The 18,779-nt window shown below is 40.2% G+C and overlaps 1 protein-coding gene across 4 annotated transcripts in view; it reads left to right on the top strand.

Moving 5' to 3' along the window:
* Nucleotides 1-5,473: 5,473 nt before the first annotated feature.
* The window catches only part of SEC23A (SEC23 homolog A, COPII coat complex component), a 54,016-nt gene continuing 40,710 nt past the window's right edge, over nt 5,474-18,779 (top strand). Inside the window, exons 1-8 of one of the 4 annotated variants that reach the window (XM_070629432.1) lie at nt 5,474-5,765; nt 6,032-6,330; nt 9,378-9,619; nt 11,069-11,126; nt 11,345-11,431; nt 12,245-12,481; nt 15,233-15,312; nt 16,317-16,461. In XM_070629432.1, coding sequence (XP_070485533.1) covers nt 9,399-9,619; nt 11,069-11,126; nt 11,345-11,431; nt 12,245-12,481; nt 15,233-15,312; nt 16,317-16,461 — 828 coding nt within the window. In that variant the 5' untranslated portion in view covers nt 5,474-5,765; nt 6,032-6,330; nt 9,378-9,398. Of the gene's footprint in view, nt 5,766-5,995; nt 6,331-6,407; nt 6,982-9,377; nt 9,620-11,068; nt 11,127-11,344; nt 11,432-12,244; nt 12,482-15,232; nt 15,313-16,316; nt 16,462-18,779 lie in introns of those variants that run through there. The other 3 variants (XM_070629447.1, XM_008519445.2, XM_008519443.2) reach the window with 3 other exon arrangements.

Genomic DNA, 18,779 nt, shown 5'->3' with positions numbered 1-18,779 from the left:
CAACATTACCCTGATACCAAAACCAGACAAGGACAACACACACACACAAAATTGCAGGCCAATATCACTGATGAATGTTGATGCAAAAATCCTCAACAACATAGTGGCAAGTCAAATACAACAATACATTAAAAAGATCACACCAAGTCAGATTTATTCCACGGATGCAGAGATGGTTCTACACCCGCAAATCAACTAACATGATACACCACATTAACAAAATGAAGAATAAAAATCACATGATCATCTTAATAGATGCAGAGAAAGCATTTTACAAGATACAGAATCCATTTATGATAAAAATTCTAAATAAAATGGGTATAGAAGGAAAGTACCTCAACATAATATAGGCCATATATATTACAAATCCATAGCTAATATCACACACAGCAGAGAAAAACTGAAATCTATCCCTCTAAGAACAGGAAACAGACAAATATGCCCACTTTTGCCACTCTTATTTAACATAGTATTGGAAGTCCTAGCCAGAGCAATCAGGCAAGAAAAAGAGATAAAAAGGACCCAAACTGGAATGGAAGAAGTGAAACGGTCACTATTTGCAGATGACTTGACTTTATATATAGAAAACCCTAAAGAATACTGAGAAAACTTTTAGAAGTAATAAATGAATACAGTAAAGTTGCAGGATACCAAATCAACGTATAAATATCAGTTGCATTTCTATACACTAGCAATGAAGTATCAGAAAGAGAAATTAAGAATACAATCCCATTTATAATCGCAACAAAAAGAGTAAACTACCTAGGAATAAATTTAACCAAAGAGGTGGAAAACCTATACAGTGAAAACTATAAAACATTGTTGAAAGAAATCAAAGAAGACACAAAGAAATGTAAAGATATCCGTGCTTTTGGATTGGAAGAATTAACACAGTTAAAATGTCCATACTTCCTAAAGTGATCTACAGATTCAGTGCAATTCCTATCAAAGTTCCAACGACAGTTTTCACAGAAATAGAACAAAGAATCCTAAAATTTATATGGAACAACAAAAGACCCAAAATAGCCAAAGCAATCCTGAGAAAAAAGAACAAAGCTGGAACTATCATACTCCTTGATTTGAAAAGATACTACAAAGCTATAGTAATGAAAACAGCATGTTACTGGTACCAAACAGAGACACTGATCAATGGAACATAATCAAGGGCCCAGAAATAAACCCACCCATATATGGGCAGCTAATTTTCAACAAGGGAGCCAAGAACATACAATAGAGAAAGGACAGGCTCTTCAATAAATGGCGTTGGGAAAACTGGACAGCCACATGCAAAAGTATGAAAGTAGACCATTATCTTACACCATACACAAAAATTATCTCAAAATGGATTAAAGACTTTAATGTAAGACATGAAGCCATTACACTTCTAGAAGAAAACATAGGCAGTATGCTCTTTGACATCCATCTTAGCAGCATATTTTCAAGTACCATGTCTGACCAGGCAAGGGAAACAATGGAAAAAATAAACAAATGGGACTACATCAAACTAAAAAGCTTCTGCACAGCAAAGGAAACCATCAACAAAATGAAAAGACAATCTAACAATTTGGAGAAGATATTTGCAAACCATATATCTGATAAGGAGTTAATATCCAAAACATATAAAGAACTCATACATCTCAACAACAAAAACCAAACAACCCAATTAAAAAATGTGCAAAAGATCTGAACAGACACTTTTCCTGAGAAGGTATACAGATGGCCAACAGGCACATGAAAAGATGTTCATCATCACTAATTATTAGGGAAATGCAAATCAAAACTACAATAATATATCACTTCATGCCTTTCAGAATAGCTATAATTAACAAGACAGGAAACAAGTGTTGGAGAGGATGTGGAGAAAAAGGAACTCTCATACACTGGTGGTGGGAATGCAAACTGCTGCAGCCACTTTGGAAATCAGCATGGAGACTCCTCAAAAAATTAAGAACAGAACTACCCTACTATCCAGCTAGTCCACTGCTGGGTATTTATCCAAAGAACATGAAAACATGAATCTGTAAAGATACATGCACCCCTCTGTTTATTGCAGCATTATTCACAAAAGCCAGGACTTTGAAACAACCTAGGTGCCCATCAAGGGATGAATAGATAAAGAAGATGTGCTATATATACACAATGGAATACTACTCAGTCATAAAAAATTATGAAATCTTGCCATTTGTGACAAAATGGATGGCATTTGGGGGTACTATGCTAAGCGAAATAAGTCAGAGAGAAAGTCGAATACTCTCTGATCTCACTCATAAACAGAAGATAAAAACAAAAGCAACAACAAATACAGCAACAAACAAATACATAGATACAGAGATTAGTTTGGTGGTTACTAGAGGGGAAGTGGGGAGGGAGGAGGGTGAAAGGGGTGATTAGGTACATGTGTATGGTGATGGATAGTAGTTAGTCTTTGGGTGGTGAACATGATGTAATCCACACACAAATCAAAATATAATGATGTACCCTGAAATTTATATAATGTTATAAACCAGTGTTACCTCAAAGAAAAAAACCCAACAAAATATAATAATGTAGTGAGGTTGTCACGGCAATAATATCCAATAGGAATACTGTATATGAAAAATAAAAAAATAAAAAACCCTAACTTTCATTATAATTTTCTTTAAAAAATCATATCAAGTAAATTTACCCATATAGATATCATAAAAGATGAAAGAATACTGTAATATGTGCTCTTAGCAAGATGAGATCCTCCAGATTCTTGTTGCAAAATATTGTGTGATGAAGTTATTCCTTTTGAATGAATACCTGGGTGAGAATAACATATTTCCTTTTTGTCCTTAGAAATATATTGTTAACTCATTGTTTCTTGAGTTTGAGAAATTTATCTAGGATGATGCTCATCTAAAGATTCATAGTCTTAAGATTTCACCAGCATTCTTTTTTCTTTTTTTGCTGATGGAGATTTGCCCTGAGCTAACATCTGCTGCCAATCTTCCCTTTTTGTATGTGAGCTGCCACCACAGCACGGCCACTGACAGAGGAGTGGTGTAGGTCCGCGACTGGGAACCAAACCCAGGCTGTAGAAGCAGAGGACTCCGAACTTATGCACTAAGCTACTGGGGCTGGCCCTTGCCAGCATTCTTAGAGTCTGGCATGCTGTTTTCTGTCTGGCTGTATTCGTCTTTTGATTTCTGAATTCTCAGTCATATCCAAGGAAAGCTAAAAGCATAGTACAGAGATCTGGAAAGATGCTGCAGTACGTTGGGCATGCAAAAAGAAAACTGAAGAATGATGCAAAAGTGATGACTTATTGCACTATTTTATTATCTTAGGTAATTCCATCATTCTTCAACTTTTTTATTATTTTAGTCTTTTTTTTGAGGAAGATTAGCCCTGAGCAAACTACTGCCAATCCTCCTATTTTTGCTGAGGAAGACTGGCCCTGAGTTAATATCCGTGCCCATCCTCTTCTACTTTATATGTGGGACACCTGCCACAGCATGGCTTGCCAAGCTGTGCCATGTCTGCACCCAGGATCCGAACTGGAGAACCCTGGGCCACTGAGAAGAGGTGCACTTAACCGCTGCGCCACTGGGCCGGCCCCTATTTTAGTTTTTTTTTAAAGCATAGTTTGAAATAATCATGAAATAATTCCACAGATGATGCAGCAGAATGTGTTAAGATACAGGAAAATAAGATCACTAGGATCCCATGATGTATCCTAGATTTACAAGAGTCCAATGGGCCCATATGGCAATTGCAAATAGAAAAATTTTTATTCTTTTTTTACCAATAGATTTTCTCTTTGTTCTTTGGAAGACATCTAAGAAAGAATAAAAAAAGTCATGAGATACCAATCCTTACAAATAGAACTCCAAAGAAAGGAAACCACAGAAAATTAAATTTGGGTCCAGTAGATCCTGATGATATATCTGAGGGTTAAACTCAAACTTATTTGCCTTGATGTACATAAAGACAGATATAAATGAATTACCATCCTAACATTTATTTCATTGTAATAGGAAACAGAAGCCTTTGTTCTGCTGGAAACAAAGGAATTATGACTTCTTAGACTTCACTGAGCTGAATGGCAAAATGCCTTTCTTGGGACCAGAAAATGAATGAAATTACCAAAGGTGGTATACTTTGGTTTATTCCTCACTGAATTCCACAATATCTGTGAATCCTCTCATCTGTGTTTATTTACCCTACTCATTCTTGAATCTTGTTTTTTCTTTGTGAATGTTCTTATTCCACCTTTAACAACCATTGTCCACAGCTGTTTACTTGCTGTGGGTCCAGTTAGGAATCCCCATTAAGGGAGCACGCTGAGCCCACTTTATTTGCAGGCCTGCACTGAATTTTGGCTTTTGATTCCCCTTTCCTCTTCAGGATTCTATTAAAATTTGACAAGCAAACTCATCCTCTTCTACCTTACAAAACAACCTTAGCATACACATGATAGAAAGAAAAACACGTGTTTGGTGCCTATCTTATATCTCATGAATATAAGCTTTGAAGAAACATGGCTTTGATATTTTTGCCTATTCCATAAAATGCTTACAGGTCTAAGCTTTGCAGGATTTTAGTTGTGGTCATAACTGGAATTAATTCCGTGAGCAATCCCTCACTGAAGGATGGGGTTGCTTGAGACCGCTGACCTGGAATATCTTTCCCACCTGTTTCTATCTATCCCATTTTGCTCAGCTCTTTTCTTGGAAAGAGAAGCAGAAAACACATCAAGATTAATCAGCCAGGGGCTGGCCAGTGGCACAGTGGTTAAGTGCGCATGTTCTGCTTTGGGGGCCCAGGGTTCCCCAATTCGGATCCCGGGTGTGGACAGGGCACCGCTTGGCAAGCCATGCTGTGGCAGGCGTCCCACATATAAAGTGGAGGAAGATGGGCACGGATTTTAGCTCAGGGCCAGTCTTCCTCAGCAAAAAGAGGAGGATCGGCAGCAGTTAGCTCAGGGTAATCTTCCTCAAAAAAAAAAAAAAAAGATTAATCAGCCAAGGGGCCGGCCTGTGCCTGAGTGGTTTAACTCATGCGCTCTGCTTTGTAGGCCAAGGGTTCACCAGTTTGAATCCTGGGCGTGGACATGGCGCGCTCATCAGGCCATGTGAGGCGGCATCACCACATACCACAACTAGAAGGACCCACAACTAAAAAATATACAACTATGTAGTGGGCGGATTTGGGGAGAAAACGCAAAAAAAAGAGATTAATCAGCCAAGATTGGAGTGGGAGTGGGGGTGGGGTTGGGGAAGGGCTGGCAGAGGCAGTGCGGGTGGAAAGAAGTAGACTGACCATGCGTACATCATTCCAGGCCAGGGGTTTTCGCCTGTTTTGTTTACCTCATAGCACCAGCATCGCTACTGCGCCTGGCCCATAGTAGGTGTTCAGTAAATGGCTGTTGCACCAAATAAAAGAACCGACTTCTCACTTTGTTTTTTTTAGGGGAGATATAGTTTGTTGTTCTAGGACCGGATAGGCTGTCCTCGAAGACATCTCCATTTCTCCGAGGGGAGCTGAGGGGTCTCAGCGGCCACAGAAGCTGCACCCACGCTCCCTACCACCCGCAGGGAGGGACCCAGGGCGGCAGGAGATGGGGAGACGCCCCCCCTGGAGCCCCACCCTCGCGCTCCGGGCCGCCGGCCCCGGCCCTCCGCCGGGTCTGTCTCGGTCCCCCAGCCCCCGCCCCCGCCTCTGGTCCCTCCTTCCCCACCTCTCCCTCCTCGCCCCCTGCCCCGGGGCCCGCTCCACCGGGGTCCCCCCGCCCGCCTCAGGTCCCGCCCCCGCCTCTGGCCCCTCCTCCCCCACCTCTCTCTCCTCCCCCCTGCCCCGGGGCCCGCTCCACCGGGGCCCCCCCATCCCGCCTCTGGCCCCTCCTCCCCCACCTCTCTCTCCTCCCCCCTGCCCCAGGGCCCGCTCCACCGGGGCCCCCCAGTCCCGCCTCAGGTCCCGCCCCCACCTCTGGCCCCTCCTCCCCCACCTCTCTCTCCTCCCCGCTGCCCCAGGGCCCGCTCCACCGGGGTCCCCCCGCCCGCCTCAGGTCCCGCTCCCGCCTCTGGCCCCTCCTCCCCCACCTCTCTCTCCTTCCCCCTGCCCCAGGGCCCGCTCCACCGGGGCCCCCCCATCCCGCCTCAGGTCCCGTCCTCGGCTCCGGCCCCTCCCCTCCTTGACGTGGCGGGGCGGCACAGCCATGTTGGCGGGGCGGAGCGCGGCGCGGCGGCCGGGGCGGGGCTGCGCGGCGCGGGCTCACTGCGGTGCCACGGCTGCTCCCGCTCGCCGGGGAGGCCTGATTGTGCTGGGCGGAGGCAGCCTCGGTGCGGATCTCGTCCGGGCACTGTGGTGAGGACGACCTCGGGCCCCCTGCCCTCGGCTCCCGGGGGCCGCAGGCGCTCAGTGGGAAGCGGGGGAGGGGCGGCGGGCCGGGTTCTCGGGCGGTGCCAGCTCAGCCCTCCCGGTGCCCGGGCCGGCGGGGAGCGCCGGGGGCGGCGACTGGGCCCGGGGGCGCGGCCGCGAGCACTGAGCCTGTCACCCCCGCACCCACCGCCTCGTTCTCGCGGGGCCTGGCGCCCGGCCCCTCACCCACCTCCCCTGGGTCGGGTGCGGGGGTCGGTGAAGGACGGCGGTTGGCACGTCGCCGCACCCCCGCCCCGCCTCTGGGGCGACCTGCCTGCCCCGCCGGCCCCTCGTCGCCCTGTGCGTTTGGTTGGTTCCTTGCCTGATCTGAAGTGCCCTAGACTTTGAACCGCGGCGACGTCGTCACCCGTAGTTCGGCCTTGGGAGCTGAGGGGACAGGAGAAGAGTGCCCGCTAAAGGGAGCGCCTTGGGCCTTGACACCAGTAGGGTTCAGTTCTCGGAGCCGGCCGGTCTTACCTGCTGCCGTGTGGGTGGGAACGGAGGAGTCTTCGTAAATCTACCTGTAATCGATTGCTGGAGTGAGTGTTGACTTCACGTTTTCACGTGAACTTCAGCCTCCACCCCTCAAAGCCTTGGGTAACTAGCCAAATTAACGAGTTAAAAAATGTTTTAGATTTAAATATAAATGCATGTTAAGTATTCCTTCTCTCCCTTCTCTGGTAGTCTAACATCATTTTGGAAGTTCAACCATTTTTAATTGACTCGTAGAATTTTAGTTAGAAGGAGCCTTGTAGTTTTCTAGCCCCCACCCCTCATTTCACTGATGAGAAATTGAGGATCAGAGAGGTTAAGCTGTGTGTCCAAGATCATAACCTGGTGGTGGGGAGTAGTTGAAGACACTGCATTGAGGATGGTAGGCTTGAAGATTAGGAGAGGCACGTTTAATTGTCCGTTAACAAATACATCTGAGTGGAAGGAACTCAGATTTCCCTTGCAGTTTAGGATGTTTTTTGTTTAGGTATTTATAAAAGGGCTAAAATTGGAATATTAGAAAACTGTATCATAGATAAAGCCTTTTAAAATACTCTGGACACATTTTCGATATGCTGGGTTAAAGTGACTGAAGTACTTTGCTTCTTATGACGTAAGAAATTATTTAACTAAAGTTAACTCCCGCTGAATATAAGTTGTGCTGAAAAGTGAGACGTTTCTTTAGAATAGTCTTTCTTGTTTTGTACTATTTTCTTTAAATGTAATGACTGGTATGTTAAGTCTGCATCCTAATGTAGTGTCTGAATCATTTTTATTTGGCTTTGTGCTTTTATGCAAACATGCTTAGGGGAGAGAGTGCTTATCAAATAATGCCATTTTATAAAAAGCTAGCTTATAAGAGGACTTTATTTCAGATATGCCATTGTTGGATATGAGACCAAGCCTGGCAAATTTTGTACTAGAAGGTGTGATTTTAAGATTGAGCAATTCCTACTTTGGAAAGGTGGGGGAAGTCAGGCAGGTGTTGTGCATGGCCATGTAATCGGGCCAGTTAGGAAGAAACAGGTGGGACGCTTTTGAAATAAAATAGATGTGCGTTAGTGAGCAAATAAGATCTTAGAGCAGAGAGATTGAGAGGAAAAGGAGTGAGGAAGAGGAGGGGAATTGTGTGCAGGTATCACTTACATGATATTTAGTCGTCTTAATAAAAAGTCGGGGTGTGGAGTTACAGGTGTCCTTTTACCTGTTGTGGAAGCTTAAACCTGGCCATTGCCTGTGTGGAAATGTCTTCATGCTTAATGTCAGAGCCTTTCTCTACTAGGTTCCCTGATTGAATTAAGCTCTTAGCTGCTTAAGATCCTTAGATTCGTTAAGCTTCACTTTACGTAATTTGTATTATCAAAGTCTATTTGAAAATTTTTCCAAAATTAAAATTATTATTATATCTAATATGCTTTTTTTCAAATAATACCTTACTTTCCCTCTTTTACATTTTAGAATCATTTCCTCATTCCCTCATCATTCTTAGCAACTTCAGCATCCATGTTGGATCTTTTGGTACCCTACCTTCGTAATTCTTTAGTTCTTGATGTCCTTCATCTCTGCCACAAATCTTCTGGCCTGCCACATAGCACTTGAAACTCTTTATCCTCTCAGACCTTTGAATTTTGCATTTTTCTTCCCACTAACCACTGTTGCAGTTTGAGAGCAGGAAATAGAACTGTTGCTAGGTAGGAAAGCTGGCATCCTCTATAGGCAGAGAGTAACAAGATGGAGATGTCTCTTGAATGGAGCCCTAACCAGAGCAGCATCCTCCTCCCCCTGGTGGTAAATTTAAATGATGATATTGAAATTGTATATTTCAAATTAGAGTTTAAAATAATCTCATAAATTGGAATGTTAAAAATATTCTGAATTAAGTTTCTGCAAAAGAGGTTAAATGATGCATAAGTCATTAGGAACTCCACTTATCAAGCATTTTATTTATTGTGTCGCAAATGTCCTCTATTTGCACAATAAAAAAATTACCTGTCTAAAACAGAAGTACCCAGTTTTAGAAAAATCTTTTTGTTATGCACTGTTAAACATTCTCTTCTAGCAAGTTTAGTGGAAACTTGTCATTTTCTAGATTGAAAACCATATGAATTTTAGAATTTAATGTTTTTGATGATCTTTTTATTAGAATAATGTAACTTGCAAGGCTGATATGGAAAACATAGGATCTAGATTTCCATCCATTTTTGCCTTCCTTTCCTATATACTGTTAAATAAATAGGACACTTACTTTGTTTTTTGCTGAAGTTTTTTGAAGAGTGAATAAAAAAGGATAAAATACCTCATACTGGGCCTAATGGGCATTGGGGTCTGTAGAGTCATTATTTTGTTATAGGTGAGGTTATTTTGCTTGCTAATTTTTTTTCTGAGACAAATATTTTGGTCACAATTTCTAGTGAATTAATATTGCTGAAAGTGGGTTTAAAAACAAGCTTATTTTGAATTTTCTTGAGAGAATTTGAAAATATCTTTTAAATTTGTTGCAGAAATAAGTGTCAAGCTCTACAATGACAACCTATTTGGAATTCATTCAACAAAATGAAGAACGAGATGGAGTCCGATTTAGTTGGAATGTTTGGCCGTCAAGTCGACTAGAAGCTACGAGAATGGTCGTTCCGGTAGCAGCCCTGTTTACCCCGCTGAAGGAGAGGCCTGATTTACCACCTATTCAGTATGAACCGGTTCTGTGTAGTAGGACCACTTGCCGGGCAGTTTTGAATCCTTTATGGTAATTAAAATATATGGGAAAAACTAAGATGGCAATATGATTAAAAATGTAGTTTTTCTTGCTCATTTATATTAAAATGTTTTTGTTTTTGTTTATGGTTATTTTTCCAAATTAGGATAGTCAAACCAAAGAGCTGTAAGATTTTAAGATCAGTCTAGATGTAGTGAGTCGATAAGAGACCAAATGTAAAATTGTCCCTTATAAACCGTTAGATCCTATTGGTGTTCTCTAGATACTGGTGCTGGCTGCATATCAACCCATCTTGTGTCATTAGAAAAGTCATAACTGAGTGGCATGGTGTTTGAAAATGTTGTGATTTTTTGTTGCATAAGCCAGACTCTCAAGAATCATCTTTTATTCCTCTTTCCATTCCCTCTCTCCCTATCCAGTCCATTAGCGTATCTGGTTGCTTCTACCTGCAGAGCATTACTGCTGTCTCTTCCACTCAGTCTTCGCTGGTATACTCCACTTTGGGATGTCCTGTCTTTGTCCTGGACAGTTTCACTATCCTCCTAACTGGTCTCCCTCTTTCCATTCTTGTCTTTCATCAGACCGTTCTCCACCCGAAAGCTAGATTTATAAATGGATATCAGATTATTGAAATTCTCCAGTAGCTTGTTCTAATACTTGGCATGAAGAATGTAAACCCCTCATCAAGACCTATGAAGCCCTGTATGAGTCAGCCTCTAATATTTCTGCCTTCATCTTGTATCTTCCATTTTCCTTATTCTCGCTACATTATACCTTACTCTCTTTCTGATCTGTGAATATACCAACTTATTCCTACCTTGCAACTTGTACAATAGCTGTATATTCTGCCTGGATTGCTCTGTCCCCAGATTTTCTTGTAACTGGTTCCTTTTCATTTAGGTTATATTTCAGTTGTTTATTTAAGAAGGCCTTCTTTTAAAGTAGCTCTTCCAAACACATTCTCACATTCTGCTTTGTTTTCTTTAATCTTTATTATCACTATGTAAAAGTATCTCCTGTGCTTATGCGTCTGCTTGTCTATTGTCTGTCTTTCTCTTCTAGAATATAAACTCCATGAGAGCAGGGACCTTTGCTGTCTTCTTTACTGATATGTCACCAGCATCTAGAATGATATCTGGTACATATTAAGCATTCAATGAATATATTTTTGAATTGAATAAATGTTTTCTAGATCTGAGTATAGAAGTTACTGTCATTTGAAGAAAAAAATAGGATAATCTTAATTTTGTGGATATTTTCTATATATTAAAAGTTACAATATATTCATTTAGGTGAACTTGTGTATGTTAAAAGTATGGATTAGATATTGGCAACGTCTCAAAATGCATGGCTTTTAAAGATCACTTTGACTATCAATTTGAATCTGTTCATGTTTTAGAAAGAAATTAGTTTTAATGAAATTAGGATCATTGCAAAAGTGAACTGAAACATGAGCTATTGTATCTTTTCTTAAAACAGTCAAGTGGATTATCGAGCAAAACTCTGGGCTTGCAACTTTTGTTATCAAAGGAATCAGGTAAGAAAACCCCTGTTGCAGATGTTAATGCTATAATACTGGTCTAAATATGCAGAAAAATGCATATTTAAAAAGAAAGATGAAATAGTTTTTTATGTGATGAAAATATCTATTTTTTAATAGTTAAATTATCAGGAAATAATTATTTTCAGTTTAAAATTTCATTACTCTTTCTGGCAAATAATTTGTTAAAAACTTTTGTTTTTTTCTATCTGTAGTTTCCGCCTACTTATGCTGGTATATCTGAAATGAATCAACCTGCTGAACTTTTACCTCAGTTTTCTAGCATTGAATATGTAGTTCTGGTAAGAACATAAGAGTAAATCTTTAAGAAAGTCTTAAATATCCAGTACTTTACTTTACATCAAGATAATAGTTGAATTGAAATGATTTAAAAGGCATTCTTGATTCTCACATTGAATTGATGGGGCATTTCAAAGGTGAGAACTGTCAAGGTCAATTGGAGCAAGGTGATTTCTCTGTTGTAGTTATTTAATGGGTGGCAGACTGTGGGGTGGGGTGGTGGGTTTTCCATATGGAGTAGATCAGTAAACAGTGAAGTATCATTCTTGCTTTGTAGCTGAAAGGTCAGTTCACAGATACTTAGTCAATTCGATGCTGGAGCCTGATGATATATCCCCGAGTCTAATTAATGAAATTATTCCTGCACTGGTCCCTGTTAGGAAAATCATTTTTCTTCCCTTTCTGAACAGCTTTACATAGTTATTTCTTTATTTAAGTGTGAAAGTAATAATATCCTTTATGAATGTTGTAGAGAAAGCAGAACCATAGTTGAGCCAGTCAGTTTGTTTTAAAAGAAATGAATACTTATTATAAGAAATGAAACCTCATGCAGTTAAATGAAATTGAAAGTGAATGTCTCCTCTATGTAACTATAAATAATGTTTTTAAACTTAATTTTTTACTTGATGGCATGTCTTGCATTTCTCTCTATGCATATATAACCTGTTTCATTTCTGAAATGGCTTTGTTAGGATTCCATTGTATGAATGTACTATAAATTGTTTAATTAGTCCTCTACTGATTATCCTTGTATGTTGTGCTGGTGTTAATACTTTTAAACAGTATTTTTTTCTTCTTGCAACATTTTTTAAAAGCGTGGTCCTCAGATGCCCTTGATATTCCTCTATGTGGTTGATACTTGCATGGAAGATGAAGATTTACAGGCCCTGAAAGAATCTATGCAGATGTCATTAAGTCTTTTACCACCTACAGCTTTGGTTGGACTTATTACTTTTGGGAGAATGGTGCAGGTTCATGAGCTTGGATGTGAGGGCATTTCCAAGAGCTATGTCTTCAGAGGAACAAAAGATCTGTCTGCCAAACAACTGCAGGTAAACGAGGATGGTGGTTCCAGTGCTGCTCCGTGAGCCTCACTCTAGATATGCCTGTAAATGCCTTCTGGACCTAAGTTTCTGGAAAACGTTTTTATTATGAATGACTGATATAATTGTGTTGTAACACAGGTTTTAAATTTAGTGTTGGTATCAGTTTTCTTTAATGTGCCTTAAATTGTTATCATACAGATTGAAGACCCGTCACTTTTAATGGTATCTTTAAAATTTAGAGTGAAACTGAAGGTATTTTACTAGAGGTTTGGAGGGCTTCTAGAAGAGTCAAGCTGAAGACTGAGAGACAACCACCAGAGAATGTTAGCGTCTGTTTCTGGACATCTCACTTAGGGGCTAAACACTTACATCATATTTGGCAGAGAGAGAGTTTAAGGCTTCAGAGTTCTTAATATACGAACTATGAATATATATTTTTGTCATACACTAGGACAACATTTTTATCTTTGGGGCAAGTTGAAGCTTTATCTTCCAAGGCAGGGGAGTTATGTGTAGCACACTGGGATCGTCTGGGGATGTTTTCCAAAATCTTTTTTCTGCCCAGAGATTTTGATAGGCCATGAGAGGGGACGTGAGTGTGTGCTTGTTTGGGGAGGTGGTTGGGACGGTAGCATTGTGCGGGTAAGTGTTTTGAAAAATTTTGTAAGTCACTCTGATATAACCCCCAGATGAGAACATCTCCCCAGAAGATGGTAGATAAGCCTGTCTTGAGGTCGACACACATGGAGTCAGACTTTGGAGGTGTCCAGATAGCCCAAAATGAAAAAGGAAAGGAGATCTTGAGGGTGCAATTTTACACTTATCTAATTTGAAGCTTGGTGGACGGGGACGGTCGTGCTACACTTCACCGATGTGGAAAATACTGGAGGAATTTGCAGTTTTGGATGGGGAGGATAATGAACAGTGAATAAGATTTGACAAAGTGGGGAAAATCAGAGTCTATGTTCTTTTGAAAGGTTTATTGTTGAAAGTAAGGAAGGCAACAGTGTGGGAGTTAGAGAGAGAGAGAGAACTGAGGTAAAGAGATTTTCCTTAGGAGGGACACTTGAATGTGTTACACAGAGAAGCGAGAGAGACCACAGTGAGTGAGTGAAAGCAGGCGTGAGCTGAGCACAGTCAGGTTCCAGAAGACGTGGGAAGGATTCCTTCAGGAGCACAGGGAGCAGGATACCATGGAGAGGAGGATCCTCTGCCTCCATGAGATGGGAGAGGAAGTGGGCAACTTCTAACCTCTCTGTGCCTTAGCTTTTTCATCTGTAAAAGGGAGATAATAATAGTATTTACCTTACAGGGAGGTCAGGAGAATTAAATGGATTATGCCTTTAAGTATTTACATTATTAATGTTGTTTTTAAATTACAAGTTAAAGTGGTTTAATGTTCTGATTGTAGAAATACATGTTACCTAAATTATATAATACATATGTAACACATAAAACATTGGCCTTTTTGAAACAGGCAATGAATGCCTGCAGACTAAAGTTTTTTTCTCTATTAAAATGTTTTTATCTTCTTTCTCTACCCATCTGGTTGAAAAGAGCCTGGTCTTTGCTCTCCAAATACTCCTGTATTCAAATCTAAAACTCTCCTAGTTGTGTGATCTTGGGTTGATGTCTTTGCTTGTTTTCTCATCCTCTATGGAAAGGGATAAACAATACCTATTTTGCAAGGCTGTTAGTAGTACCAAATGAAATAACATAAGTGAGAACACTCAGTATAGTGTGAACTCTTACAGGACTTTGTTAGCAAAACCTGGATCAATATCTTGCTTTGCCACTTACTAGTTGCGTAAGGCAAGTCACCCAGCCTTTCAGAGGGTCAGTTTTTGTTTGTAAAGCAGGGATTAAGAAATCTACTTCATTTTTGTTTTGTGAGGAAATGGTTTAGCACAGAATCTGGCACATAGTAAGTCCTCAGTAATAAGGTGCTGTTCCTGCTAGCAGTATGGGACTACAGCAGGAGTAATTCAGTAGTGTTTTCTTTGCAAATCTTTAGGCTTTCTGATTTTCTGTTATATCCTTTTACTCTCTTACTTCATGACTAAGTATTTCTAGATGCAAGAAAACTTTAGTGAAATAAGATTATTTTATGTATCTAGAGAGGAATTGTGCACACATCCAAAATTCAAAACAAAACTGGCCGTTTGGTTAGGTGTTATGTCAGAAAACTAATAAGTATAGATACACAAGTATGTGTACCTTATCATCCCTCTTACACGTTTCCATGTACTCTCCTGCATAACGCTTGTTAAAAATTGCAGTTTTACACTTATTTATCTAATGATTTGATTCACTCCTGTCTGTTTCACCAGATTTTAATTTCCGGAAGGTCACGAACTGTATATTTTTTCACTGCTAGATGCCTGGCACACAGTGGGTACTTGAGATATAGTTGCTTAAAGGGTTGAAGGAATACAAATTAAGACCTATAGATGTTTAAGGGCCACAGTCAACTTAATTTGACTGTTAATTGGAAGTAAAATATTTCTGAGCTAGTAGCCTTCCTCTTTGCTCACAGAGCACGTTGTGCTTTGCTTTCTTATGGGGATTCTTTCATTGTGTTGTTATTGTTTACCTGACAGTCTCCCCAACTGGACCCTTTGCTTTCTGGGGAAAGAGCCTTTGTGTTATTTGTTTTTGTGTTTCTGATACCTAGTACAGTGCCTGGCACGTGTTAAATAGTTGATGCATCTTTGTTGGAGTAAATAAATGGATATCACATAAAGTCTCTCTTTACAGGAAATGCTGGGGCTCTCTAAAGTACCCGTTACTCAAGCAACACGTGGTCCTCAGGTACAGCAGCCACCTCCTTCCAATAGGTAATGATTAAATATGGCAAAGAGAATTTTACAATCCATGCAGCTATTTTAAGCATCCCGTACCCTTAAATATTTTTAGGACTGTAAATAGATTGCATTAGTATACTTTTTAAAGAGTTGAGGCAGAATCACGTCATTGGAATGGCTAGTTTCTTATCACTGCAATGTAAGGAGTTACTTTAGTTTTGATATATTGCTAATTTTCTATTTATTTTTAAGTTCAGAAAAACTTAATTTTTGTGGTTGAGGGCGGCCAACAAAAATAGAGCCTCAAAAGCTTTTCATTTTGCCTTCTTAGCCTTAGAGGTAGCTTTTTCCCCTAAGCTTTCTTTTTTTTTTTTTTTAAAGATTTAATTTTTTTCCTTTTTCTCCCCAAAGCTCCCAGGTACATAGTTGCATATTCTTAGCTGTGGGTCCTTCTAGCTGTGGCATGTGGGACGCTGCCCCAGCGTGGTTTGACAAGCAGTGCCATGTCCGCGCCCAGGATTCAAACTGACAAAACACTGGGCCGCCTGCAGCGGAGCGCGCCAACTCAACCACTCAGCCACGGGGCCAGCCCTTCCCCTAAGCTTTCTAATCAGAGGTGGTATTACTAAAATTGAGTTGTTGTGTCTTCTCATCATTATTTAAGTAACCTTAGAACTTTCTAGGTTGGCCAATGAAAGATGCAGTCCTGAAGTGCTGGTTGGTTTGAGTATTTCATTAGTAGCCGTTGTACTCAGTGTGGTTCCTGGACCTGTAGAGACAGCTACACCTGGGAACTTGCTTTGAAATGCGGATTCTTGGGCCCCACCCAGACCTACTGAAACAAAACTCTGGAGCTAGCGACCTGTGTGAAAATAAGCTCTCCCACTGATTCTGGTGTACACAAAAGTTTGAGAACCGTTGGTCTACCGTGTTTTCAAATTATTTTTCTCTCTTTTTAAGAAAGTGGACAGTTTGTTCCTTAAACCCTCACCCACAGAACATTTATAAATGGCTCTTTATTTTATTCTGTTTTGCAGATTCTTGCAGCCAGTACAGAAAATAGACATGAATCTCACAGATCTTCTGGGAGAACTGCAGCGAGACCCTTGGCCTGTCCCGCAGGGAAAAAGACCTTTGCGTTCCTCTGGGGTGGCACTTTCCATAGCTGTAGGGCTACTTGAGGTAGTGACTTACAGCTCTGTTTTGGAATGTAGATGTGTGTGTGTGTATGGAATGATATGTACAAGATAATGTTGAGTGAAAAAATCAGGTCCTAGGAAGAAGTATATGATTTTATTTATTTAAAGTTTGATCTGCAGTATATCCTTTTGTGTACAGAGAAGATTCTGGAAGGATGTTCACCCAAATATTAACGGTGGTAGGCTGAGGGCAATTTTACTTTTAAGTAGAATTTGAAAATTTTACACTACACATTATCTTAGCTTTATAATTAGAGAGTTTTTAAAAAATTTGAAATGCTACCAGATTTACAGAAGTTGCAAAGAACTTTTTTTTTTCCCTGAGCTATTTGAGATTAAGTTGCTGACATGATGCTCCTGACCCCTTCAGTACTTCAGTTGTATTTCCTGTAAACCAGGATATTCTCCTATATAACCACAGCACGACTGTTAAAATCAGGATATTAACACTGATACATTATTACCATGTAATTGTCAGATCTCATTCAAGTTTTGCTGATTATCCTGCTAATTACTTTTACTAGAAGGATTTAGTTCAGAGGCGTGCATTTAGTCTGTGTCTGTTTAGTCTCCTCCCGTCTGGAGCACTTCCTCAGCTTTTCCTTTCCTTTGATGACCTCAGCACTTTGGAAGATTCAGGCCAGTTGTTTTAGAGAATGTCTCTCAATTCAGGTTTGTCTTAATGTAGCCTCACAGTTAGATTCAGGTCTTGCATCATTGGCAGGAATGTCACAGAAGTAATGCTGTGTTCTTACATCCTGTCAAGTGGCACATGATTTTCATTTGCCCCGTTATTGATAATAATCACTTTGCTCACTCATTAAGGTTGTGTCTGCTAGGCTTTTCTCGGTCAATTATTCTTACTTCTCTTTCCTTTGTAATTAATAAACATCAGGAGGTGAGGATCTTTGGAACCATGCAAATATCCCATTCCTCATGAAACTTTGAATTTATTCAGTTATTAATATCACTGTGGACTCATGGTTTCCAATTTTATACAGTGAGTTATCTGTTACTATCATGATTCTTTTTAACTTTCTACTTTGACATAATTCCAAATATGTGGAAAAATTACAAGAATGGTTCGAAGAATTCCCTTATACTTTTCATTCTGAGTCCTCAAATGTTAACATTTTATTACGTTTGCTTTATCCTCTCTCTATATATGTATATTTATATACTGTACACATAGAAATTTTAAAAATCCATTTGAAAGTCAGTTACAAATATGATGTCCCTTTACTTCTAAATACTTCAGTCTGCAATTCTTTTCTTTTCTTTTCTTTCTTTTTTTTTTTGGTGAGGAAGATTCATCCTGAGCTAACATCTGTGCCAATCTTCCTCTATTTTGTTTGTGGGTTGCTGCCATAGCATGGCTGCTGACCAGTGGTGTAGATCCATGCCCGGGAACCAAACCTGGGCTGCCAAAGCGGAGTGTGCTGAACTTAACCACTAGGCCATGGGGCAGGCCCCAGTGTGCATTTCTAATTACAGAAGTATTCTTTTATATGACTGCAGTTCAATTAAAATCAGGAAATTAAAATTGATATAATAGCATTTTCTAATCTGTAAACTCTGTTCAGATTTCACCAGTTACCCCAATAATACCCTTTATAGCAAAAGAAAATCCTGGAGCGTGCACTGCATTCTGTTGTCCTGTCTCTTTAGTGACCTTTAGTTTGGAATAGTTCTTCAATTTTTCTTTGTGTTTCATGACATTGATATTTTCTAAGAGTATAGGCTCGTTATTTTGTAGGATGACTTTAAATTTGAGTTTATCTGATCTTTCCTCATGAGTGATTCAGGTTACGCACTTCTGGCAGGAATATGACAGAACTGGTTTGTGTTCTGCTTAGTGTAGCATATCAGGAAGCCTGTGATACTGATTTGTTTTATGACTGCTGATGTTAGTTAGCTTTGATCGCTTGGTTAAGGTGGTTTCTGCCAGATTTCTTCACTGTAAAGTTACATTTTTCCTATCGTAATTCTAAGTATCTTTTGAGGAGATATCCTGTGTACTTGTCAAACTTTGATCCTCTAGTTGTAGCATCTGTTCATGATTCTTGCCTGATGAGTTATTACGATGGGTGCCAGATAGTGACTTTGTAATTCCATCATTCCTTCTGCATTTATTAGTTGGCTTTCTACTTAAGGAAGAGCTTTCCCTTCTCCCCCATTTATATATTTATATCAGTGTGGATTTTTTTTCTTTTTAAGATTGGCCCTGAGCTTACATCTGTTGCCAGTCTTTCTTTTTTTCCTCCCCAAAGCCCCAGTACATATTTGTACGTAGTTGTAAGT

This window comes from Equus przewalskii, chromosome 1 (genome assembly GCF_037783145.1).
Source record: "Equus przewalskii isolate Varuska chromosome 1, EquPr2, whole genome shotgun sequence".
NCBI classification, from domain to species: domain Eukaryota; kingdom Metazoa; phylum Chordata; class Mammalia; order Perissodactyla; family Equidae; genus Equus; species Equus przewalskii.
Note: the sequence above shows the minus strand (reverse complement) of the source record. Positions and strands in the feature narration are given on the sequence as shown.